This window comes from Lepisosteus oculatus, chromosome 14 (genome assembly GCF_040954835.1).
Source record: "Lepisosteus oculatus isolate fLepOcu1 chromosome 14, fLepOcu1.hap2, whole genome shotgun sequence".
Taxonomy (NCBI): Eukaryota; Metazoa; Chordata; class Actinopteri; order Semionotiformes; family Lepisosteidae; genus Lepisosteus; species Lepisosteus oculatus.
In genome coordinates this window covers 34,975,409-35,001,329 of record NC_090709.1, presented here as the reverse complement: position 1 = coordinate 35,001,329, position 25,921 = coordinate 34,975,409, and the positions used below count along the sequence as shown (strand labels likewise).

The window sequence follows — 25,921 nt, the reverse complement described above, 5'->3', positions numbered from 1 at the left end:
GTTTGCCAGTGTGACATCAGTGTGTCTGACAGTGTCAGTGTGTGTGTGTGTGTCACTGTAACAGTGGGAGTGTGTGACAGATGTGTGTGTGTGACCCAGTGTGTGACAGGTGTGTGTGTGTGTATCGAAACGGACACATGGGGGCTGAATGAAGCTGCTCTCAGCGTCGTCACCACTGTCTGTAGTTAAAGCCTGCGAGAAGGCAGAGACTTCCTGAGTCACGAGCACCAGAGGGAGTCTCCTCACCACGATCGCCCACAGAGCCTGTCCACACCGCTCCGTTTTCACTACAAAACTTTATTGCTCGACAAAATAGCCTATTAATATAATATTACACCGGAATAAAGGGCGCCCCTGTGTCAGCATGAGCGAGAGAGGCAGGGGGCACCAGTTACATTCACCAGTTACATCCAGTTCAGCAGGATGACTGAACCCCCACAGTGTCAGACAGGAGCCCCCAGTCCTGCTCCTGGAGAGACACAGTCCAGCAGGATGACTGAACCCCCACAGTGTCAGACAGGAGCCCCCAGTCCTGCTCCTGGAGAGACACAGTCCAGCAGGATGACTGAACCCCCACAGTGTCAGACAGGAGCCCCCAGTCCTGCTCCTGGAGAGACACAGTCCAGCAGGTCTGCCTGAACCCCAGCAGTGTCAGACAGGAGCCCCCAGTCCTGCTCCTGGAGAGACACAGTCCAGCAGGTCTGACTGAACCCCCACAGTGTCAGACAGGAGCCCCCAGTCCTGCTCCTGGAGAGACACAGTCCAGCAGGATGACTGAACCCCCACAGTGTCAGACAGGAGCCCCCAGACCTGCTCCTGGAGAGACACAGTCCAGCAGGTCTGACTGAACCCCCACAGTGTCAGACAGGAGCCCCCAGTCCTGCTCCTGGAGAGACACAGTCCAGCAGGATGACTGAACCCCCACAGTGTCAGACAGGAGCCCCCAGTCCTGCTCCTGGAGAGACACAGTCCAGCAGGTCTGACTGAACCCCCACAGTGTCAGACAGGAGCCCCCAGTCCTGCTCCTGGAGAGACACAGTCCAGCAGGTCTGACTGAACCCCCACAGTGTCAGACAGGAGCCCCCAGTCCTGCTCCTGGAGAGACACAGTCCAGCAGGATGACTGAACCCCCACAGTGTCAGACAGGAGCCCCCAGTCCTGCTCCTGGAGAGACACAGTCCAGCAGGTCTGACTGAACCCCCACAGTGTCAGACAGGAGCCCCCAGTCCTGCTCCTGGAGAGACACAGTCCAGCAGGTCTGACTGAACCCCCACAGTGTCAGACAGGAGCCCCCAGACCTGCTCCTGGAGAGACACAGTCCAGCAGGTCTGACTGAACCCCCACAGTGTCAGAAAGGAGCCCCCAGTCTCTGTGGAGGTGCTTACTGGGCTCCAGGTCTCAGCTCCTTCAGCGCCTCCTCCTGCCCCTCTTGGCGCCCGGGGGGGTGTCGAACCCGGGGCCGGAGAGGCGGTGGCGCTCCAGGTCGACGCTCTGCTGCAGGATGCCCGTGAGGAGGAACTCGGCGCTGAGCACCGGCAGTCCAGCGCGCAGGGCGGGCTGGCACAGGGGGGCGTCCTCGGGGCAGGACAGCACCAGCGTCTGGCCCTGCGACACACAGCGCTGTCAGGGACACAGGACACGCACACTCCCCCGAGACAGACAGACACAGGACACGCACACTCCCCCGAGACAGACAGACACAGGACACGCACACTCCCCCGAGACAGACAGGCAGAGGACACACACACTCCCCCGAGACAGACCAGCACACAGAACACACATAGCAGGACAGAACAGCGGGAGTCACCTTGTTCACAGAGGGCATTTTGGGCAGGAACACGGCACCACTGCACACAATAATGTCCTTCATCTGCGCTGGTTCTGGTTTCACTGAGGGAGTTACATGAATCTCATAGCCCTGAGAGAGAGAGAGAGAGAGGGGTTCATACAGACACACTGACTGGACACTCCAGTACATGAACACTGCACTGAGAGAGGGGTTCATACAGACACACTGACTGGACACTCCAGTACATGAACACTGCACTGAGAGAGAGAGGGGTTCATACAGACACAATGACTGGACACTCCAGTACATGAACACTGCACTGAGAGAGAGGGGTTCATACAGACACACTGACTGGACACTCCAGTACATGAACACTGCACTGAGAGAGAGAGGGGTTCATACAGACACACTGACTGGACACTCCAGGACATGAACACTGCACTGAGAGAGAGAGAGGTTCATACAGACTGGACACTGTGATGAGCCGTGGACAGTGGACAGACTGACCTGCAGCAGTGGTTGTCTGTGGGCTCTCAGCAGTGACTCCGACAGGGAGAAACTGAAAACCTTCTCCTGTGCTGTGTCCTTCACCAGGAAGGGTCTGGGAGACAGGAAGCATCCATTGCGTCCACTCTGAACAGGACACAGAGAGACACAGTGACCACTCTGAGCAGGACACAGAGAGACACAGTGACCACTCTGAGCAGGACACACAGAGACACAGTGACCACTCTGAGCAGGACACAAGCACAAAAGATTTTAAATTGACTCCTATAGTGATTATGGGTGTCCAGTCCAGTCCAAGAGACCAGTGGTGTCCAGTCCAGTCCTAGTGACCAGAGGTGTCCAGTCCAGTAACAGTGACCCGTGGTGTCCAGTCCAGTAACAGTGACCAGTAGTGTCCAGTCTAGTCCAGTCACAGTGAACAGGGGTGTCCAGTCCAGTCCAGTCCCAGTGACCAGAGGTGTCCAGTCTAGTCCAGTTCCAGTGACCGGGGTGTCCAGTCCAGTAACAGTGACCAGTGACCAGGGGTGTCCAGTCCAGTCCCGTCCCGTCCCAGTGACCAGTGGTGACCAGTCCAGTCCCAGTGAACAGAGGTGTCCAGTGCAGTAACAGTGACCAGTGGTGTCCAGTCCAGTAACAGTGACCAGTGACCAGGGGTGTCCAGTACAGTCCAGTCCCATCCCAGTGACAAGTGGTGTCCAGTCCAGTCCCAGTGAACAGAGGTGTCCAGTCCAGTAACAGTGACCAGGGGTGTCCAGTCCAGTCCAGGCCCAGACTCCACTGGCGAATCTGCACACTGGAGTACAGGCCTGTCTGCAACAGCCCCTCCAGTGGGGTCTTTATGAATCCTCATTAAACACTAATTACAGGGGAGACAGTGGAGACAGTGTCAGAGTTGTCATGACGATGTCAGGGCAGCACTGGGAATGGAAGAGCAAATTATCTCCCTGGGTTTTAATTACTGTGCTGGGGACAGCTTGTTACCCTCTCCCACCCCTCTCTGTGTACAGTAGAGCCTCCTGTCCTGACTGGAGGAGCTCACCCAGCTGTGTCTGGAGAGAAGCCAGGGTATCAGCTTGTTCCCCCCTCCCACTCCTCTCTGTGTAAAGTAGAGCCCCCTTGTCCTGACCTCGTCTTCATGATTTGTGAACCAGAGAGCCTCAGTCTACAGGTACGGGGTCCCCACCTTGTCCAGCCACTCCGGGGTGACCACAGGGATGCCCCGGGCCACGGCGCACAACAGCTTCACCGTCCTCCGAATGCGGTCGGTCACCAGGTGGGTGCAGTCGTGCACCCCCTCAGCCAGGTCGCCCCCCAACCTCAGGACCACAGCCGAGACCGAGTCATCGTCCACTCCAGTGAAGAGCACCTGGACAGAGAGAGAGGGGTTCACACAGACACACTGACTGGACACTCCAGTACATGAACACTGCACTGAGAGAGAGAGGGGTTCATACAGACACACTGACTGGACACTCCAGTACATGAACACTGCACTGAGAGAGAGAGGTTCATACAGACACACTGACTGGACACTCCAGTACATGAACACTGCACTGAGAGAGAGGGGTTCATACAGACACACTGACTGGACACTCCAGTACATGAACACTGCACTGAGAGAGAGGGGGGTTCATACACACACACTGACTGGACACTCCAGTACATTAACACTGCACTGAGAGAGGGGTTCATACAGACACACTGACTGGACACTCCAGTACATGAACACTGCACTGAGAGAGAGAGGGGTTCACACAGACACACTGACTGGACACTCCAGTACATTAACACTGCACTGAGAGAGAGGGGTTCATACAGACACACTGACTGGACACTCCAGTACATGAACACTGCACTGAGAGAGAGAGGGGTTCATACACACACACTGACTGGACACTCCAGTACATGAACACTGCACTGAGAGAGAGAGGGGTTCATACACACACTGACTGGACACTCCAGTACATGAACACTGCACTGAGAGAGAGGGGTTCATACAGACACACTGACTGGACACTCCAGTACATGAACACTGCACTGAGAGAGAGAGAGGGGTTCATACAGACACACTGACTGGACACTCCAGTACATTAACACTGCACTGAGAGAGAGAGGGGTTCATACAGACACACTGACTGGACACTCCAGTACATGAACACTGCACTGAGAGAGAGAGGGGTTCATACACACACTGACTGGACACTCCAGTACATGAACACTGCACTGAGAGAGAGGGGTTCATACAGACACACTGACTGGACACTCCAGTACATGAACACTGCACTGAGAGAGAGAGAGGGGTTCATACAGACACACTGACTGGACACTCCAGTACATTAACACTGCACTGAGAGAGAGAGGGGTTCATACAGACACACTGACTGGACACTCCAGTACATGAACACTGCACTGAGAGAGAGGGGGGTTCATACACACACACTGACTGGACACTCCAGTACATGAACACTGCACTGAGAGAGAGAGGGGTTCATACAGACACACTGACAGGACTGACCCTCGGTGAGTGAGAGCTGGGGGCAGCTCTGGGACTGACCACAGCGGTCCGCCGGGAGGTCTTGGGCTCGGGAGAGGGGTCCGGGGTCGGAGGCGGGCGCTTCCTGGAGGAGGCCGTGGAGCGGCGTCGCGGAGAGGGGGTGGGGCAGGTCTGGGAGAGAGAGAAGGTGCACACTGACGTCAGGACAGAACAGGCAGGCTGGGTCTCCCCCAGCTGTCTGGTCTGATCTCCTCTCCCCCCCTCCGGCGGTGTCAGTGTGGGAGTGTGAGTGTGTGGGAGTGTGTGTGTGTGAGTGTGTGTGGGTGTGAATGTGGGAGTGTGAGGGTGTGTGAGGGTGTGTGAGGGTGTGTGAGGGTGTGTGAGGGTGTCTGTGTGGGAGTGTGTGTGTGTGTGAGTGTGTGGGTGTGTGTGAGTGTGTGAGTGTGTGTGTGCCCCAGCGGTCCCGCCCCCTCACCTCCCCTGTCCCGTTGTCCTCTCGCTGCCCGGCCCCAGCAGTGCCCCGGCCCCCCTGCCTCCGGGCCGGCCTGGCGGGCCGCGGCCCCTGCTCTTCCTCTGGCGGGTTCCTGAGGGCTCCACCCTCCTCCTCCTCCTCCTCCGCTCGGATCCCTGGGTCCCGCTGGGTCGGCCCGGACTGGTCTCCAGAGCCAGGGTGGGCCTCCTCCTCCCCCTCTTCCTCCTGCCCCGGCCGGGCCCCCCGAGCTCTGGAGCTCCCCCTGCTGGCCTTCCGAGCCCCCTCCTCCTCCTCCTGCTCCTGTTGGCCCCCCCGAGCTGTGGAGCTCCCCCTGCTGGCCTCCTCCTGCCCCTGCCCCTGCGCCGCGGTCTCCCGGCTCCTCTTCTGTGCCGACCGGCCCGTCCTCCTCCTGCTGCTGTCCTGGGCCGGCGGGTCGGCCCCCGGGCCCCGCCTGGCCCTGGCCGGCTGCCCCGCTGGGGGGGCCTCCGGGACGGCCTGCTGCTGCGCCCCGCCCGCGCGCCCGCTCCTGCGCGCCCCCCGCCGGACCCCCGGCCCTGCCCCTCCGGCCTCGGGGGCCCCCTCCGCCTCCGAGCGGGCGGACGCCGATCGCAGCCGCCGGGCTCCCCCGCCAGACACGGGCTCGCTGGCCACAGCCTGCTCAGGGCGACCCCTGACCCCTGACCCTTTGGCCTGTTCAGGATGACCTCTGACCTCTGAGTCTTCTACCTGCCCAAGACGAGCTCCCACCTCTGACCCTTCAGCCTGGCCAGGGGGACCTCCGACCTCTGACCCCTCAGCCTGTTCAGGGAAGACTCTGACCTCGGAAACTTCACCCTGCTCAGACCGACCTCCGACCTCTGACCCTTCTGCCTGCTCAAAATGACCTCTGACCTCTGACCCTTCCGCCTGCTCAAGATGACATCCAACCTCTGACCCTTCCGCCTGCCCAGGGTGACCTTCGACCTCTGACGCTCCCGCCTGCCCAGGGTGCCCCCTGACCTCTGACCCTTTGGCCTGTTCAGGATGACCTCTGACCTCTGAGTCTTCTACCTGCCCAAGACGCACTCCAACCTCTGACCCTTCAGCGTGTTCAGGGAAGACTCTGACCTCGGAAACTTCACTCTGCTCAGAGCGACCTCCGACCTCTGACGCTCCCGCCTGCCCAGGGTGCCCCCTGACCTCTGACCCTTTGGCCTGTTCAGGATGACCTCTGACCTCTGAGTCTTCTACCTGCCCAAGACGCACTCCAACCTCTGACCCTTCAGCCTGGCCAGGGGGACCTCCGACCTCTGACCCCTCAGCGTGTTCAGGGAAGACTCTGACCTCGGAAACTTCACTCTGCTCAGAGCGACCTCCGACCTCTGACGCTCCCGCCTGCCCAGGGTGACCCCTGACCTCTGACGCTCCTGCCTGCCCAGGGTGCCCCCCGCTCCCCCCAGCGGCTCTGGGTCCCGCTCGAGTCCTTGCCGACCGCCTGGTCCCGGGCTGGGACTCCCCCACCGCAGAGCCCGGCTCGGCCCCCCGCCCCGCACCCTTCGTCCTCCGCGTGCTCCTGGCTCGCTCTCCTCCTCTCCTCCTCCGGGGGGTCTGCACGACCCCCGACCCCCGCTCCTCCTCCTCTCTCGCGGGCCCAGCCCCCCCTTCGGTGCGACCCGGTTCGGCCGGCTCCTCGGGCAGACGGGGGGCCGGGGCCCGTCTGCTCCGGGGGTGTCTGCGCAGCAGGGTGAGGGGCTCGGAGTCGCGGGGCGCTCCCTCTGGCTCTGGGGTCACCTGGATGGGCTCCTCGGTGCTGTCCAACTGGGCCGTCTGGGCCAGGAGGTTCTGATCGGGTCGGCCCGGTTCGGTCAGGAAGGCCTGGGTGGGCTCGGTGCTGTCAGACACGCCCGTCTGGGCCAGGAGGTTCTGATCGGGTCGGCCCGGTTCGGTCAGGAAGGCCTGGGTGGGCTCGGTGCTGTCCAACACGGCTGTCTGGGCCAGGAGGTTCTGATCGGGTCGGTCCGGTTCGGTCAGGAAGGCCTGGGTGTGCTCGGTGCTGTCCGACACGGCTGTCTGGGCCAGGAGGTTCTGATCGGGTCGGCCTGGTTCGGTGCTGTCCGACTGGGCCGTCTGGGCCAGGAGGTTCTGATCGGGTCGGTCCGGTTCGGTTAGGAAGGCCTGGGTGGGCTCGGTGCTGTCCGACAGGGTTGTCTGGGCCAGGAGGTTCTGATCGGGTCGGTCCAGTTCGGTCAGGAAGGCCTGGGTGGGCTCGGTGCTGTCCGACAGGGTCGTCTGGGCCAGGAGGTTCTGATCCGGTTGGTCCGGTTTGGTAAGGAAGGCCTGGGTGGGCTCTGTGCTGTCTGACACGCCTGTCTGGGCCAGGAGGTTCTGATCGGGTCGGTCCGGTTCGGTCAGGAAGGCCTGGGTGGGCACAGTGCTGTCCGACAGGGTCGTCTGGGCCAGGAGGTTCTGATCCGGTCGGTCCGGTTTGGTGCTGTCTGACTGGCCCAGGAGGTTCTGATCGGGTCGGTCCGGTTCGGTCAGGAAGGCCTGGGTGGGCTCAGTGCTGTCCGACACGGCTGTCTGGGCCAGGCGGTTCTGATCGGGTCGGTCCGGTTCGGTCAGGAAGGCCTGGGTGGGCTCAGTGCTGTCCGACACGGCTGTCTGGGCCAGGCGGTTCTGATCGGGTGGGTCCGGTTCGGTCAGGAAGGACTGGGTGGCCTCCAGCCCGGTGTCCTCGGAGCTGCTCTCCGTGAAGAAGGACTGGGTCTCGGCGATGAACACATCCTCCTCTTCCTCCTCCTCCTCCTCGCCGCGGTGCCGCCGGACCGGGCCCACCGGACCTGCAGAGGGGAACAGGCAGCGTCAGTGAGAGTAATGATGATAATAATAACCATAATAATAATAATCACTACTATAGCACTTTTCTGGACTCTCCACTCTTTACAGGTCACGGGAATCCCACTACCGCCACCAGTGTGCAGCTCTTTACAGGTCCTGGGGATCCCACTACCGCCACCAGTGTGCAGCTCTTTACAGGTCCTGGGGATCCCACTACCGCCACCAGGGTGCAGCTCTTTACAGGTCCTGGGGATCCCACTACCGCCACCAGGGTGCAGCTCTTTACAGGTCCTGGGGATCCCACTACCGCCACCAGTGTGCAGCTCTTTACAGGTCATGGGGATCCCACTACCACCACCAGTGTGCAGCCCCACCTGGATGACGCCCCAGTCCTCTCCCCACACACCAGCTCTCAGTGGGGAGGAGAGCAGAGGGATGAAGCCAGTTCAGAGAGGGGGGTATTAGGAGGCCATGATGGGTAAAGACCAGGGGGGTAATTTGGCCAGAACACTGGGGTAACACCCCTACTCTTCTCGAGAGACACCCTGGGATTGTTAATGACCACAGAGAGTCAGGACCTCGGTTTGACGTCTCATCCGCAGGACGGCGCCTATTTACAGTCCAGTGTCCCCGTCCCTATACTGGGGCATCAGGACCCACACAGAGCGCAGGGTGAGAGCGCCCCCTGCTGGCCCCACTCACACCTCTCCCAGCAGCAGCCTCTGTGTTTTCCCAGCAGTCTCCCCTCCAGGTACTGGCCAGGCTCACACTGCTGGGCTCTGGTGGGGCTGCCAGCTGGGAGTTACAGGGTAAGATGGCTGCTGGTGAGAGTGGGAGTGGGGGTGGGGGTGGGGGTGGGGACCGTGTCTCTCTCACAGCGGAAAGGATGTCCGAGAGCGAGGAAGGCCTGTGTCTCCTCCTCTTCCTCTTCCTCTTCATCCTCCTCCTCCTCTCCTCCACCTGCAACCAGGAACAAACCAGACTCAGCGACTCCCACAATGCACTGCACAGCCCGGCGGCCTCCTGTTCTTACTGCGCTGTCCTGTGTTTTTACCCTGATCTCACTGGGCTGTTCTGCGTTGTCCTGTGTTTTTACCCTGATCTCACTGGGCTGTACTGCTCTGTCCTGTGTTTTTACCCTGATCTCACTGGGCTGTACTGTTCTGTCCTGTGTTTTTACCCTGATCTCACTGGGCTTTGCTACACTGTACTGTGTTTTTACCCAGATTTCACTGTGCTTTACTGCACTATACTGTTTTAACCCTGATCTCACTGGGCTGTACTGTGCCGTCCTGAGTTTTTACCCTGATCTCACTGGGCTCGACTGCACTGTCCTGTGTTTTTACCCCGATCTCACTGGGCTGTCCTGTGTTTTTACCCTGATCTCACTGGGCTGTCCTGTGTTTTAACCCTGATCTCACTGGGCTCTACTGCACTGTCGTGTGTTTTTACCCTGATCTCACTGGGCTCTATTGCGCTGTCCTGTGTTTTTACCCTGATCTCAATGGGCTGTCCTGCACTGTCCTGTGTTTTTACCCTGATCTCACTGCGCTGTCCTGTGTTTTTACCCTAATCTCACTGCGCTGTCCTGCACTGTCCTGTGTTTTTACCCTGATCTCACTACGCTGTCCTGTGTTTTTACCCTGATCTCACTGGGCTTTACTGCGCTGTCCTGTGTTTTTAGCCTGATCTCACTGGGCTGTACTGCGCCATCCTGTGTTTTTACCTTGATCTCACTGGGCTGTACTGCACTGTACTGTGTTTTTACCCTGATCTCACTGGGCTGTACTGCGCCATCCTGTGTTTTTACCCTGATCTCACTGGGCTGTACTGCACTGTCCTTTGTTTTTACCCTGATCTCACTGGGCTCTACTGCGCTGTCCTGTGTTTTTACCCCGATCTCACTGGGCTCTACTGCGCTGTACCATGTTTTGACCCTGCTCTCTCACCCTCGCTGTCTGCCCGGCCGGGTCCAGAGCTGTCCGGGTCGCTCAGCAGGGGGCTGGCCCGGGACGGACCGCCCTCCGGACGCAGTGGGGTTGAACACGTCAGCGCTGTCCCCTCCTCGTCTCCGCACGGGTCCGGACCTGCGGTTTTGCGGTCCCGAGCCCGGTCCACAGCCTCCTCTTCCTCCACGTCAGTGTCGCTGTCCAGGTGGAAGGCGTTCGGTTCTGATCCGATCTTCTTGGGCTGTTCTGGGGGAGTATCTGGGTCCAGTTCGGCCTGGTTTTGGGGTTCTGGGGCTCCTGATGTCTCCTCTTCCCCTACGTCGGTGTCGCTGTCCAGGTGGAAGGCACCTGGTTCTGATCCGATCTTCTTGGGCTGCTCAGGGTGTAGAATTGGGTCTGGTTCTTCCGGGTTTTGGACTCTTGATGTCTCCTCTTCCTCTACATCCGTGTCGCTGTCTAAGTGAAAGGCGTTCGGTTCTGATCCGATCTTCTTGAGCTGTTCTGGGACAGTATCTGGGTTCAGTTCAGCCCGGTTTTGGGGTTCTGGGGCTCCTGATGTCTCCTCTTCCTCTACGTCGGTGTCGCTGTCCAGGTGGAAGGCACCTGGTTCTGATCCGATCTTCTTGGGCTGCTCAGGGTGTAGAATTGGGTCTGGTTCTTCCGGGTTTTGGACTCTTGATGTCTCCTCTTCCTCTACATCCGTGTCGCTGTCTAAGTGAAAGGCGTTCGGTTCTGATCCGATCTTCTTGAGCTGTTCTGGGACAGTATCTGGGTTCAGTTCAGCCCGGTTTTGGGGTTCTGGGGCTCCTGATGTCTCCTCTTCCTCTACGTCGGTGTCGCTGTCCAGGTGGAAGGCGTTCGGTTCTGATCCGATCTTCTTGAGCTGTTCTGGGACAGTATCTGGGTTCGGTTCGGCCCGGTTTGGGGGTTCTGGGGGTCTTGATGTCTCCTCTTCCTCTACATCCGTGTCGCTGTCCAGATGAAAGGCTTTCGGTTCTGATCCGATCTTCTTGAGCTGTTCTGGGACAGTATCTGGGTCCAGTTCAGCCCGGTTTTGGGGTTCTGGGGGTCTTGATGTCTCCTCTTTCTCTACGTCGGTGTCGCTGTCCAGATGAAAGGCACTTAGTTCTGATCCGATCTTCTTGGGCTGCTCAGGGTGTAGAATTGGGTCTGGTTCTTCCGGGTTTTGGACTCTCGATGTCTCCTCTTCCTCTACGTCCGTGTCGCTGTCCAGATGAAAGGCGTTCGGTTCTGATCCGATCTTCTTGAGCTGTTCTGGGACAGTATCTGGGTCCAGTTCGGCCCGGTTTTGGAGTTCTGGGGCTCTCGATGTCTCCTCTTCCTCTACATCGGTGTCGCTGTCTAAGTGAAAGGCGCTCGGTTCTGATCCGATCTTCTTGGGCTGTTCTGGGACAGTAGCTGGGTCCAGTTCCGCCTGGTTTGGGAGTTCTGGGGCTCTTGATGTCTCCTCTTCCTCTACATCCGTGTCGCTGTCCAGATGAAAGGCACTTGGTTCTGATCCGATCTTCTTGGGCTGTTCTGGGACAGTATCTGGGTTCGGTTCGGTCTGGTTTTGGGATTCTGGGGCTCTCGATGTCTCCTCTTCCTCTACATCCGTGTCGCTGTCCAGGTGAAAGGCGCCCGGTTCTGGTCCGATCTTCTTGGCCTGCTCGGGGGGCAGTACCGGGCCCGGTTCTGGGTGGACAGGCACCTCCCGGGTCTTCCCGTTCGAGACCCCCACCTCCCCCCCGTTCTGGGGCGTCCCAGTCCTGTGCGGGGACTCAGAACCTCTCCCTCCAGAATCCCAGGCTTTGATTCTGGTCCAGCCCGGCCTGCCTCCCCGCGGGTCGGTCTCCTCGGCGACGCAGGTCTGCGGCCCCTTCCTCCTCCTCCTCCTCCTCACCGCCCCCGGTTCAGAGTCCGAGTCCGACTCGTCCCCGGGCACCACGCTGGGGCTCGAACCCGGGGTCACCGGGCTCTCGGCATCGCTGCAGAGAGAGACGGGCAGAGAGGCTGAGGAGAGGGAAACAAACCACCACTGACCGCTCTCGAGGGGACGGACAGGACGGCTCTCGGGGGGACGGACAGGACCGCTATCGGGGGACGGACAGGACCGCTCTCGGGGGGACGGAGATGACCGCTCTCCGGGGGACGGAGATGACCGCTCTCCGGGGGACGGACAGGACCGCTCTTGGGGGGACGGACAGGACCGCTCTCGGGGGGACGGACAGGACCGCTCTCGGGGGGACGGACAGGACGGCTCTCGGGGGGACGGACAGGACGGCTCTGGGGGGACGGACAGGACGGCTCTGGGGGGACGGACAGGACCGCTCTTGGGGGGAGGGACAGGACCGCTCTGGGAGGACGGAGATGATCGCTCTGGGAGGACGGAGATGATCGCTCTCGGGGGGACGGACAGGACCGCTCTGGGGGGACGGACAGGACGGCTCTCGAGGGGACGGACAGGACGGCTCTCGAGGGGACGGAGATGATCGCTCTGGGGGGACGGACAGGACGGCTCTGGGGGGACGGACAGGACCGCTCTGGGGGGGAGAGACAGGACCGCTCTGGGGGGGACGGAGATGACCGCTCTGGGGGGGACGGAGATGACCGCTCTGGGGGGACGGAGATGATCGCTCTGGGGGGACGGACAGGACGGCTCTGGGGGGACGGACAGGACGGCTCTGGGGGGACGGACAGGACCGCTCTGGGGGGGAGAGACAGGACCGCTCTGGGGGGGACGGAGATGACCGCTCTGGGGGGACGGAGATGATCGCTCTGGGGGGACGGAGATGATCGCTCTGGGGGGGACGGACAGGACGGCTCTCGGGGGACGGACAGGACCACTCTCGGGGGGACGGAGATGACTGCTCTCGGGGGGACGGACAGGACCGCTATCGGGGGGACGGACAGGACAGCTCTCGGGGGGACGGACAGGACAGCTCTCGGGGGACGGAGATGACCGCTCTGGGGGGACAGACAGGACCGCTCTCGGGGGGACGGACAGGACGGCTCTGGGGGGACGGACAGGACCGCTCTCGGGGGGACGGACAGGACCGCTCTCGGGGGGACGGAGATGACCGCTCTTGGGGGACGGAGATGATCGCTCTCGGGGGGACGGACAGGACGGCTCTGGGGGGACGGACAGGACGGCTCTGGGGGGGAGGGACAGGACGGCTCTGGGGGGGACGGACAGGACCGCTCTGGGGGGACGGAGATGATCGCTCTGGGGGGACGGAGATGATCGCTCTCGGGGGGACGGACAGGACGGCTCTCGGGGGGACGGACAGGACGGCTCTCGGGGGGACGGACAGGACGGCTCTAGGGGGGACGGACAGGACCGCTCTGGGGGACGGACAGGACGGCTCTCGGGGGACGGACAGGACGGCTCTCGGGGGACGGACAGGACGGCTCGCGGCGCTCCCTCACCTCTCGGGGATGACAGCGCTGGCAGGAGACAGGAAGGAATTGCTGGTGGCACACTGACTCCGGGACGACTCCGACTCTGGAGAGAAAGAGGGGGGTGAAGGGTCAAGGGTCAGAGACTCAAGGTCAGGGTCAAGCACAGCACAGCACAGCAGCCCCTGCACATAGTTCACAGGCAGGTCACAGAGCACAGATTACAGACACACGATACAGACACACCACGACACAGAGCACCGACTACAGACACACCACGACACAGAGCCCCCGACAAAGACACACAGCAACACAGCACCGACTACAGACACACCACAACACAGAGCCCCCGACAAAGACACACAGCAACACAGCACCGATTACAGACACACCACGACACAGAGCACTAATTACAGACACACCACGACACAGAGCACCGACAAAGACACACAGCAACACAGCACCGATTACAGACACACTGTGACACAGAGCACCAACACAGACACACAGCAACACAGCACCGATTACAGACACACTGTGACACAGAGCACCAACACAGACACACAGCAACACAGCACCGATTAGACACACCACGACACAGAGCACCAACACAGACACACAGCAACACAGCACCGATTACAGACACACTACGACACAGAGCCCCCGACACAGACACACAGCAACACAGCACCGATAACAGACACACCACGACACAGAGCACTGATTACAGACACACAGCAACACAGCACTGATTACAGACACACCACGACACAGAGCACCAACACAGACACACAGCAACACAGCACCGATTACAGACACACTGTGACACACAGCACTGATTACAGACACACCACGACACAGAGCACCGATTACAGACACACTGTGACACAGAGCACTGATTACAGACACACCACGACACAGAGCACTGATTACAGACACACTGTGACACAAAGCCCCGACACAGACACACAGCAACACAGCACCGATTACAGACACACCACGACACAGAGCCCCCGACACAGACACACAGCAACACAGCACCGATTACAGACACACCACGACACAGAGCACTGATTACAGACACACAGCAACACAGCACTGATTACAGACACACCACGACACAGAGCACCAACACAGACACACAGCAACACAGCACCGATTACAGACACACCACGACACAGAGCACTGATTACAGACACACAGCAACACAGCACTGATTACAGACACACCACGACACAGAGCCCCCGACACAGACACACTGCAACACAGCACCGATTACAGACACACCACGACACAGAGCCCCCGACACAGAGATACACAGCAACACAGCACTGATTACAGACACACCACGATACAGAGCACTGATTACAGACACACCGCGACACAGAGCACCGACAAAGACACACAGCAACACAGAGCACTGATTACAGACACACCACGACACAGAGCACTGATTACAGACACACTGTGACACAAAGCCCCAACACAGACACACAGCAACACAGCACCGATTACAGACACAACACGACACAGAGCCCCCGACACAGACACACAGCAATACAGCACCGATTACAGACACACCACGACACAGAGCACCAACACAGACACACAGCAACACAGCACCGATTACAGACACACCACGACACAGAGCCCCCGACACAGACACACAGCAACACAGCATAGATAACAGACACACCACGACACAGAGCACTGATTACAGACACACAGCAACACAGCACTGATTACAGACACACCACGACACAGAGCACCAACACAGACACACAGCAACACAGCACCGATTACAGACACACTGTGACACAGAGCACTGATTACAGACACACCACGACACAGAGCACTGATTACAGACACACTGTGACACAAAGCCCCGACACAGACACACAGCAACACAGCACCGATTACAGACACACCACGACACAGAGCACTGATTACAGACACACAGCAACACAGCACTGATTACAGACACACCACGACACAGAGCACCAACACAGACACACAGCAACACAGCACCGATTACAGACACACTGTGACACAGAGCCCCCAACAGACACACAGCACTGATTACAGACACACCACGACACAGAGCGAGCCCCGACACAGACACACAGCACTGATTACAGACACAACACGACAGAGAGCCCCCGACACAGACACACAGCAACACAGCACCGATTACAGACACACCACGACACAGAGCACTGATTACAGACACACAGCAACACAGCACTGATTACAGACACACCACGACACAGAGCCCCCGACACAGACACACTGCAACACAGCACCGATTACAGACACACCACGACACAGAGCCCCCAACACAGACACACAGCAACACAGCACCGATTACAGACACACCACGACACAGAGCCCCCGACACAGAGATACAGAGCAACACAGCACTGATTACAGACACACCACGATACAGAGCACTGATTACAGACACACCGCGACACAGAGCACCGACAAAGACACACAGCAACACAGAGCACTGATTACAGACACACCACGACACAGAGCACTGATTACAGACACACTGTGACACAAAGCCCCAACACAGACACACAGCAACACAGCACCGATTACAGACACAACACGACACAGAGCCCCCGACACAGACACACAGCAACACAGCACCGATTACAGACACACCACGACACAGAGCCCCCGACACAGACACACAGCAACACAGCACCGATTACAGACACACCACGACAGAGCACCAACACAGACACACAGCAACACAGCACCGATTACAGACACACTGTGACACAGAGCACCAACACAGACACACAGCAACACAGCACCGATTACAGACACACTGTGACACAGAGCACCAACACAGACACACAGCAACACAGCACCGATTACAGACACACCACGACACAGAGCCCCCGACACAGACACACAGCAACACAGCACCGATAACAGACACACCACGACACAGAGCACCAACACAGACACACAGCAACACAGCACTGATTACAGACACACCACAACACAGAGCCCCCAACACAGACACACAGCACCGATTACAGACACACCACGACACAGAGCCCCCGACACAGACACACAGCAACACAGCACCGATTACAGACACAGCACGACACAGAGCCCCCGACACAAACACACAGCAACACAGCACCGATCACAGACACACTGTGACACAGAGCACCAACACACATGATACACACACACACCAAGACACAGAGCTCCGACAGACACGATACAGACACACCTAGACACACGATACAGATGCACCGAGACACAGAACACCGACACACACAATACAGACACACAGAGACACAGAGCACCGACACACACGATACACACAGACACACACGATACACACACACCGAGACTCAGAGCACCGACACACACGATACACAAACACCGAGACACAGAGCACCGACACACATGATACACACACACCGAGACACAGAGCACCGACACACATGATACACACACACCGAGACACAGAGCACCTAGACACACACGATACACACAAACAGAGACACACGGCACAGACACACAGACACAGAGCACCGACACGGCTGGGCTCTCCGGTCCTGGGGACGCGGGTTCGAGCGGCGAGCAGGAAAGGAGACCCACCTGAGGCAGCTCCCCGCCTCCTGGCCCCCTCGTCCTCGTCGCCCGAGTCGAGCACCAGCAGCGTGGAGGGCGCGGGGGTCTTCTCCAGGGCCAGGGGCCGGGGGCGGGCGGGGGTGTCCCGGCGGTCCAGCCGGAGGTACTGGCAGGGCAGGTCGGCGAAGAGCAGCAGGTCGCCATGCTCCAGGGCGTAGAGGGCCCGCGGGCGCAGGGGCCGGCGGCCGCGCCGGGTGCCGTTCAGGCTGCCCAGGTCCTGCAGCAGGTGCTCGCCGCCCGCGATCTCCAGCACGGCGTGGCGCCGCGACACCGAGCCCGCGGGCAGGGGCACCGCGCAGCCCGGGTCCCGGCCCACCAGGTTCTGCCCGGGGTACAGGTCGAACTCTGCAGGAGAGGGGGGGGGCGGGGGTCATTCCCACAATCCACAGCGACTGCGACCCGAGAGCAGATCTGCTGCCGCCACACACTCACGAGACACTGAACCTGGACCTGCTGGACCTGCTGCCTGGACCTGAACCTGCTGCCTAAACCTGAACCTGGACCTGCTGGACCTGCTGCCTGGACCTGAACCTGCTGCCTAAACCTGAACCTGCACCTGCTGGACCTGCTGGACCTGCAGCCTGAACCTGAACCTGCTGCCTGAACCTGCACCTGCTGCCTGAACCTGCTGGAACTGATGCCTGGACCTGAACCTGCTGCCTGAACCTACACCTGCTGGACCTGCAGCCTGAACCTGAACCTGCTGCCTAAACCTGCACCTGCTGGACCTGCTGCCTGAACCTGAACCTGCTGGACCTGCTGGAACTGATGCCTGGACCTGAACCAGCTGCCTAAACCTGAACCTGCACCTGCTGGACCTGCTGCCTAAACCTGAACCTGCTGGACCTGCTGCCTAAACCTGAACCTGCACCTGCTGGACCTGCTGCCTGAACCTGAACCTGCTGCCTAAACCTGAACCTGCACCTGCTGGACCTGCAGCCTGAACCTGAACCTGCTGCCTGAACCTGCACCTGCTGGACCTGCTGCCTGAACCTGCTGGACCTGCTGCCTGAACCTGGACCTGCTGCCTAAACCTGAACCTGCACCTGCTGGACCTGCTGCCTGAACCTGAACCTGCTGCCTAAACCTGAACCTGCACCTGCTGGACCTGCAGCCTGAACCTGAACCTGCTGCCTGAACCTGCACCTGCTGGACCTGCTGCCTGCACCTGCTGGACCTGCTGCCTGAACCTGAACCTGCTGCCTGAACCTACACCTGCTGCCTGAACCTACACCTGCTGGAACTGCAGCCTGAACCTGCACCTGCTGGACCTGCTGCCTGAACCTGAACCTGCTGCCTAAACCTGAACCTGCACCTGCTGGACCTGCTGCCTGAACCTGAACCTGCTGCCTAAACCTGAACTTGCACCTGCTGGACCTGCAGCCTGAACCTGAACCTGCTGCCTGAACCTGCACCTGCTGGACCTGCTGCCTGCACCTGCTGGACCTGCTGCCTGAACCTGAACCTGCTGCCTGAACCTACACCTGCTGGACCTGCAGCCTGAACCTGCACCTGCTGGACCTGCTGCCTGAACCTGCACCTGCACCTGCTGGACCTGCTGCCTGAACCTGAACCTGCTGCCTGAACCTACACCTGCTGCCTGAACCTACACCTGCTGGACCTGCAGCCTGAACCTGCACCTGCTGGACCTGCTGCCTGAACCTGAACCTGCTGCCTGAACCTGCACCTGCTGGACCTGCTGCCTGAACCTGAACCTGCTGCCTGAACCTACACCTGCTGGACCTGCAGCCTGAACCTGAACCTGCTGCCTGAACCTGCACCTGCTGGACCTGCTGCCTGAACCTGAACCTGCTGGACCTGCTGGAACTGATGCCTGGACCTGAACCAGCTGCCTAAACCTGAACCTGCACCTGCTGGACCTGCAGCCTGAACCTGAACCTGCTGCCTAAACCTGAACCTGCACCTGCTGGACCTGCAGCCTGAACCTGAACCTGCTGCCTGAACCTGCACCTGCTGGACCTGCAGCCTGAACCTGAACCTGCTGCCTGAACCTGCTGGAACTGATGCCTGGATCTGAACCAGCTGCCTAAACCTGAACCTGCACCTGCTGGACCTGCTGCTTGAAACTGCTGTACCTGCAGCCTGAACCTGAACCTGCTGCCTGAACCTGCTGGACCTGCTGCCTGAACCTGCACCTGCTGGACCTGCTGCCTGAACCTGATCCTGCTGGACCTGCTGCCTAAACCTGAACCTGCTGGACCTGCTGCCTGAACCCAGACATGCTGGACCTGCTGGACCTGCTGCCTGAACCTGAACCTGCTGCCTAAACCTGGACCTGCTGGACCTGCTGCCTGATCCTGCTGGAACTGATGCCTGGACCTGAACCTGCTGCCTAAACCTGAACCTGAACCTGCTGGACCTGCTGCCTGAACCTGAACCTGCTGCCTAAACCTGAACCTGCACCTGCTGGACCTGCAGCCTGAACCTGATCCTGCTGGACCTGCTGCCTGAACCTGAACCCGCTGGACCTGCTGCCTGATCCCGGACCTGCTGGACCTGCTGCCTGAACCTGCACCTGCTGGACCTGCAGCCTGAACCTGAACCTGCTGCCTGAACCTGCTGGAACTGATGCCTGGATCTGAACCAGCTGCCTAAACCTGAACCTGCACCTGCTGGACCTGCTGCCTGAAACTGCTGTACCTGCAGCCTGAACCTGAACCTGCTGGACCTGCTGCCTGAACCTGAACCTGCACCTGCTGGACCTGCTGCCTGAACCTGCACCTGCTGGACCTGCTGCCTAAACCTGAACCTGCTGGACCTGCTGCCTGAACCCAGACATGCTGGACCTGCTGGACCTGCTGCCTGAACCTGAACCTGCTGCCTAAACCTGGACCTGCTGGACCTGCTGCCTGATCCTGCTGGAACTGATGCCTGAACCTGCTGAACCTGCTGCCTAAACCTGAACCTGAACCTGCTGGACCTGCTGCCTGAACCTGAACCTGCTGCCTAAACCTGAACCTGCACCTGCTGGACCTGCAGCCTGAACCTGGACCTGCTGGACCTGCTGCCTGAACCTGCTGGACCTGCTGCCTGAACCTGAACCCGCTGGACCTGCTGCCTGATCCCGGACCTGCTGGACCTGCTGCCTGATCCTGCTGGACCCGCTGGACCTGCTGCCTAAACCTGATCCTGCTGGACCTGCTGCCTGAACCTGGACCTGCTGGACCTGCTGCCTGATCCTGCTGGACCTGCTGCCTGAACCTGAACCCGCTGGACCTGCTGCCTGATCCTGGACCCGCTGGACCTGCTGCCTGAACCCGCTGGACCTGCTGCCTGATCCCGGACCTGCTGGACCTGCTGCCTGAACCTGGACCTGCTGGACCTGCTGGACCTGCTGCCTGAACCTGAACCCGCTGGACCTGCTGCCTGATCCCGGACCTGCTGGACCTGCTGCCTGATCCTGCTGGACCCGCTGCCTAAACCTGGACCTGCTGGACCTGCTGCCTGAACCTGGACCTGCTGGACCTGCTGCCTGATCCTGCTGGACCTGCTGCCTGAACCTGAACCCGCTGGACCTGCTGCCTGATCCTGGACCTGCTGGACCTGCTGCCTGAACCTGGACCTGCTGGACCTGCTGGACCTGATGCCTGAACCTGCTGGACCTGATGCCTGATCCCAGACCTGCTGGACCTGCTGCCTGAACCTGGACCTGCTGGACCTGCTGCCTGAACCTGAACCCGCTGGACCTGCTGCCTGAACCCGCTGGACCTGCTGGACCTGCTGCCTGAACCTGGACCTGCTGGACCTGCTGGACCTGCTGCCTGAACCTGAACCCGCTGGACCTGCCGCCTGATCCCGGACCTGCTGGACCTGCTGCCTGAACCTGGACCTGCTGGACCTGCTGGACCTGCTGCCTGAACCTGAACCCGCTGGACCTGCTGCCTGATCCCGGACCTGCTGGACCTGCTGCCTGATCCTGCTGGACCCGCTGCCTAAACCTGGACCTGCTGGACCTGCTGCCTGAACCTGAACCCGCTGGACCTGCTGGACCTGCTGCCTGAACCTGAACCCGCTGGACCTGCTGCCTGATCCCGGACCTGCTGGACCTGCTGCCTGATCCTGCTGGACCCGCTGCCTAAACCTGATCCTGCTGGACCTGCTGCCTGAACCTGGACCTGCTGGACCTGCTGCCTGAACCTGCTGGACCTGCTGCCTGAACCTGAACCCGCTGGACCTGCTGCCTGATCCTGGACCTGCTGGACCTGCTGCCTGAACCTGGACCTGCTGGACCTGCTGCCTGAACCTGAACCCGCTGGACCTGCTGCCTGATCCCAGACCTGCTGGACCTGCTGCCTGAACCTGGACCTGCTGGACCTGCTGGACCTGCTGCCTGATCTCAGACCTGCTGGACCTGCTGCCTGAACCTGAACCCGCTGGACCTGCTGCCTGATCCCAGACCTGCTGGACCTGCTGCCTGATCCTGGACCCGCTGGACCTGCTGCCTGATCCTGGACCTGCTGAACCTGCTGCCTGAACCTGGACCTGCTGGACCTGCTGGACCTGCTGCCTGAACCTGAACCCGCTGGACCTGCTGCCTGATCCCGGACCTGCTGGACCTGCTGCCTGAACCTGAACCCGCTGGACCTGCTGCCTGATCCTGCTGGACCCGCTGGACCTGCTGCCTGATCCTGCTGGACCTGCTGCCTGATCCTGCTGGAACTGATGCCTGGACCTGAACCTGCTGCCTAAACCTGAACCTGAACCTGCTGGACCTGCTGCCTGAACCTGAACCTGCTGCCTAAACCTGAACCTGCACCTGCTGGACCTGCAGCCTGAACCTGATCCTGCTGGACCTGCTGCCTGAACCTGAACCCGCTGGACCTGCTGCCTGATCCTGCTGGACCTGCTGCCTGAACCTGAACCCGCTGGACCTGCTGCCTGATCCTGGACCTGCTGGACCTGCTGCCTGAACCTGGACCTGCTGGACCTGCTGGACCTGCTGCCTGAACCTGAACCCGCTGGACCTGCTGCCTGATCCCAGACCTGCTGGACCTGCTGCCTGAACCTGGACCTGCTGGACCTGCTGGACCTGCTGCCTGATCTCGGACCTGCTGGACCTGCTGCCTGAACCTGAACCCGCTGGACCTGCTGCCTGATCCCAGACCTGCTGGACCTGCTGCCTGATCCTGGACCCGCTGGACCTGCTGCCTGATCCCGGACCTGCTGAACCTGCTGCCTGAACCTGGACCTGCTGGACCTGCTGGACCTGCTGCCTGAACCTGAACCCGCTGGACCTGCTGCCTGATCCCGGACCTGCTGGACCTGCTGCCTGAACCTGGACCTGCTGGACCTGCTGGACCTGCTGGACCTGCTGCCTGAACCTGAACCCGCTGGACCTGCTGCCTGATCCCGGACCTGCTGGACCTGCTACCTGAACCTGAACCCGCTGGACCTGCTGCCTGATCCTGCTGGACCTGCTGCCTGATCCTGCTGGACCCGCTGGACCTGCTGCCTGATCCTGCTGGACCTGCTGCCTAAACCTGATCCTGCTGGACCTGCTGCCTGAACCTGGACCTGCTGGACCTGCTGCCTGAACCTGAACCCGCTAGACCTGCTGCCTGATCCCGGACCTGCTGGACCTGCTGCCTGAACGTGCTGGACCTGCTGCCTGAACCTGGACCTGCTGGACCTGCTGCCTGAACCTGCTGGACCTGCTGCCTGAACCTGAACCCGCTGGACCTGCTGCCTGATCCCGGACCTGCTGGACCTGCTGCCTGAACGTGCTGGACCTGCTGCCTGAACCTGGACCTGCTGGACCTGCTGCCTGAACCTGCTGGACCTGCTGCCTGAACCTGAACCCGCTGGACCTGCTGCCTGATCCCGGACCTGCTGGACCTGCTGCCTGATCCTGGACCTGCTGGACCTGCTGCCTGAACCTGCTGGACCTGCTGGACCTGCTGGACCTGCTGCCTGAACCTGACCCTGCTGGACCTGCTGCCTGAACCTGAACCCGCTGGACCTGCTGCCTGATCCTGCTGGACCTGCTGCCTGAACCTGAACCCGCTGGACCTGCTGCCTGATCCTGGACCTGCTGGACCTGCTGCCTGAACCTGGACCTGCTGGACCTGCTGGACCTGCTGCCTGAACCTGAACCCGCTGGACCTGCTGCCTGATCCCAGACCTGCTGGACCTGCTGCCTGAACCTGGACCTGCTGGACCTGCTGCCTGATCTCGGACCTGCTGGACCTGCTGCCTGAACCTGAACCCGCTGGACCTGCTGCCTGATCCCAGACCTGCTGGACCTGCTGCCTGATCCTGGACCCGCTGGACCTGCTGCCTGATCCCGGACCTGCTGAACCTGCTGCCTGAACCTGGACCTGCTGGACCTGCTGGACCTGCTGCCTGAACCTGAACCCGCTGGACCTGCTGCCTGATCCCGGACCTGCTGGACCTGCTGCCTGAACCTGGACCTGCTGGACCTGCTGGACCTGCTGCCTGAACCTGAACCCGCTGGACCTGCTGCCTGATCCCGGACCTGCTGGACCTGCTACCTGAACCTGAACCCGCTGGACCTGCTGCCTGATCCTGCTGGACCTGCTGCCTGATCCTGCTGGACCCGCTGGACCTGCTGCCTGATCCTGCTGGACCTGCTGCCTAAACCTGATCCTGCTGGACCTGCTGCCTGAACCTGGACCTGCTGGACCTGCTGCCTGAACCTGAACCCGCTAGACCTGCTGCCTGATCCCGGACCTGCTGGACCTGCTGCCTGAACGTGCTGGACCTGCTGCCTGAACCTGGACCTGCTGGACCTGCTGCCTGAACCTGCTGGACCTGCTGCCTGAACCTGAACCCGCTGGACCTGCTGCCTGATCCCGGACCTGCTGGACCTGCTGCCTGAACGTGCTGGACCTGCTGCCTGAACCTGGACCTGCTGGACCTGCTGCCTGAACCTGCTGGACCTGCTGCCTGAACCTGAACCCGCTGGACCTGCTGCCTGATCCCGGACCTGCTGGACCTGCTGCCTGATCCTGGACCCGCTGGACCTGCTGCCTGAACCTGCTGGACCTGCTGCCTGAACCTGCTGGACCTGCTGGACCTGCTGGACCTGCTGCCTGAACCTGACCCTGCTGGACCTGCTGCCTGAACCTGACCCTGCTGGACCTGGACCTGCTGCCTGAACCTGACCCACCTCTCTCCTTGAAGTGCGGGTTGGGGAAGACCTTCAGCCGAGCCCGAGCTTGCCTCTTCCTCTCTCTGTCCTCCTCCTCCTCCGACAGCAGCAGAGCGCCCTCGATCAGCTGAGTCTCCTCCATGGCTCCGGCACTGCAGAGCAGCAAGAGCCACACCGTTCACCCCACTCCCCTGGGGACCCCCACACCCCTCAGGACCCCCCCTCCCCTCGGGACCCCCACACCCCTCCCCTCCCCTCGGGACCCCCACACTGTTCACCCCACTCCCCTGGGGACCCCCACACCCCTCCCCTCGGGACCCCCACACCCTTCACCCCCCTCCCCTGGGGACCCCCACACCCCTCAGGACCCCCCCTCCCCTCGGGACCCCCACACCACTCCCCTGGGGACCCCCACACCGCGGGACGCCCCTACTGCCTCAGCCTAGAAAGCAAGGTCACAGAGCGCTTGTGGTAAGGGCTGGTGTCAAACTCGGGGTGAGGGAGCACAGTGTGTGTGTGTGTGTGTGCGCGCGTGCAGGGTATCGTGTGTGTGCACAGTGTGTCTGCGTGCAGCATATTGTGTGTGTGTGCACTGTGTGCCTACACAATGTGTCTGCATGCAGCGTATTGTGTGTGCGTGCAGCGTGTTGTGTGTGTGTGCGTGCCTGAAGCATACTGTGTGCACAGTGTGTCTGCATGCAGCGTATTGTGTGTTTGCAGTGTGTCTTCGTGCAGCGTATTGTGTGTCCGTGCAGCATATTGTGGGTGTGTGCAGTGTGTGCATGCAGCGTATTGTGTGTGCATGCACAGTCTGTGTGTGTGTGTGCAGCTGTTTGCGCATATCTGACTCAGATTACACTGAGAGGAGCGCTAATGAGGATCTCCCACCCCAGCCTGTTCCCCTCTCCCGCCCCTCTCTGTGTACAGCAGTCTGCCTCCTGTCGGTCTGAAACGCTACACTGCGGGAAGGGGGTCCCGACCCCACTCTCCACGGGCGCCCGTGGGGGGCAAATTAACACGCCAGCTCGCCCTGCTCTCCGAGCCCCGGCAGCCCCAAGCCCGGGTGCGCGTCCCCGCAGCCCCCGGCTCCCCCGGCCCTTACCTGCGGCTCCCCACGCGTGTTTCCCGCAGGGACAGCGCGCCCACTCCGCCACGGGTATCCAGCTCAGCCGCGGCCTCCGCGACCGTCTTCCTGTTGTGCGCCGCGCCGATCTGCCCCGTCCCTCCCCCCCCGAACACGCCTATTCGCCGGGGCGGCCGTCCGTCAAGCGCCCGGGCCCCTTCTCGTCGGCTATTGGGCAGCAGCGACGCCAGTCGCGAAGATCCCGGCGCCTGATTGGGCGAGAGGACACGGCGGAGGAGCGGAAACGGAGGGATTCCGGTGCTCCTGCCGAGGGGGCGGGATGAGGGGAGAGGAGCGGGCAGGCGATTGGTGGAGCAGACTGTGGGGGCGTGGTCTGCAGGCCTCTGGTTTAATTTGTGTGTGTTTCCACGCAGTATTGAGTGGAGCCGGGCTCGGGCGTGGGCTCCAACCTGGGTCTCGCCGGAAACATGGCGAGTTCATTGACGATCGGCATAGACCAGTCCTGTAGCTTCAGACCAGGAACATCTAAACACTCTTATAAACACTCGGCAGACCCAAGGACAGGTTTTTTGTTTTATTTTTTTTGTTTATGTTTAACAGACGGAACACAAATGA

The 25,921-nt window shown here is 60.6% G+C and overlaps 1 protein-coding gene across 2 annotated transcripts; it reads right to left on the bottom strand.

Annotated features, from left to right (window-relative positions):
* Window positions 1–281: 281 nt before the first annotated feature.
* Window positions 282–25,433, bottom strand: mdc1 (mediator of DNA damage checkpoint 1). 2 transcript variants are annotated; one of them, XM_069197832.1, is made up of 13 exons: window positions 25,325–25,433; window positions 24,241–24,374; window positions 17,058–17,435; window positions 13,458–13,533; window positions 10,029–12,016; window positions 8,956–9,039; window positions 7,753–8,081; window positions 5,266–7,704; window positions 4,812–4,961; window positions 3,480–3,662; window positions 2,297–2,422; window positions 1,808–1,918; window positions 282–1,605 (listed from the first exon to the last, which is right to left on the bottom strand). In XM_069197832.1, exons 2-13 carry the CDS (start codon window positions 24,362–24,364, stop codon window positions 1,408–1,410), a joined length of 6,186 nt encoding a protein of 2,061 aa, XP_069053933.1. In that variant the 5' UTR covers window positions 24,365–24,374; window positions 25,325–25,433; the 3' UTR covers window positions 282–1,407. The 2 variants fall into 2 exon arrangements, with proteins under 2 accessions (XP_069053933.1, XP_069053932.1); XM_069197831.1 differs by having other exon boundaries at window positions 5,266–8,081.
* Window positions 25,434–25,921: the final 488 nt, after the last annotated feature.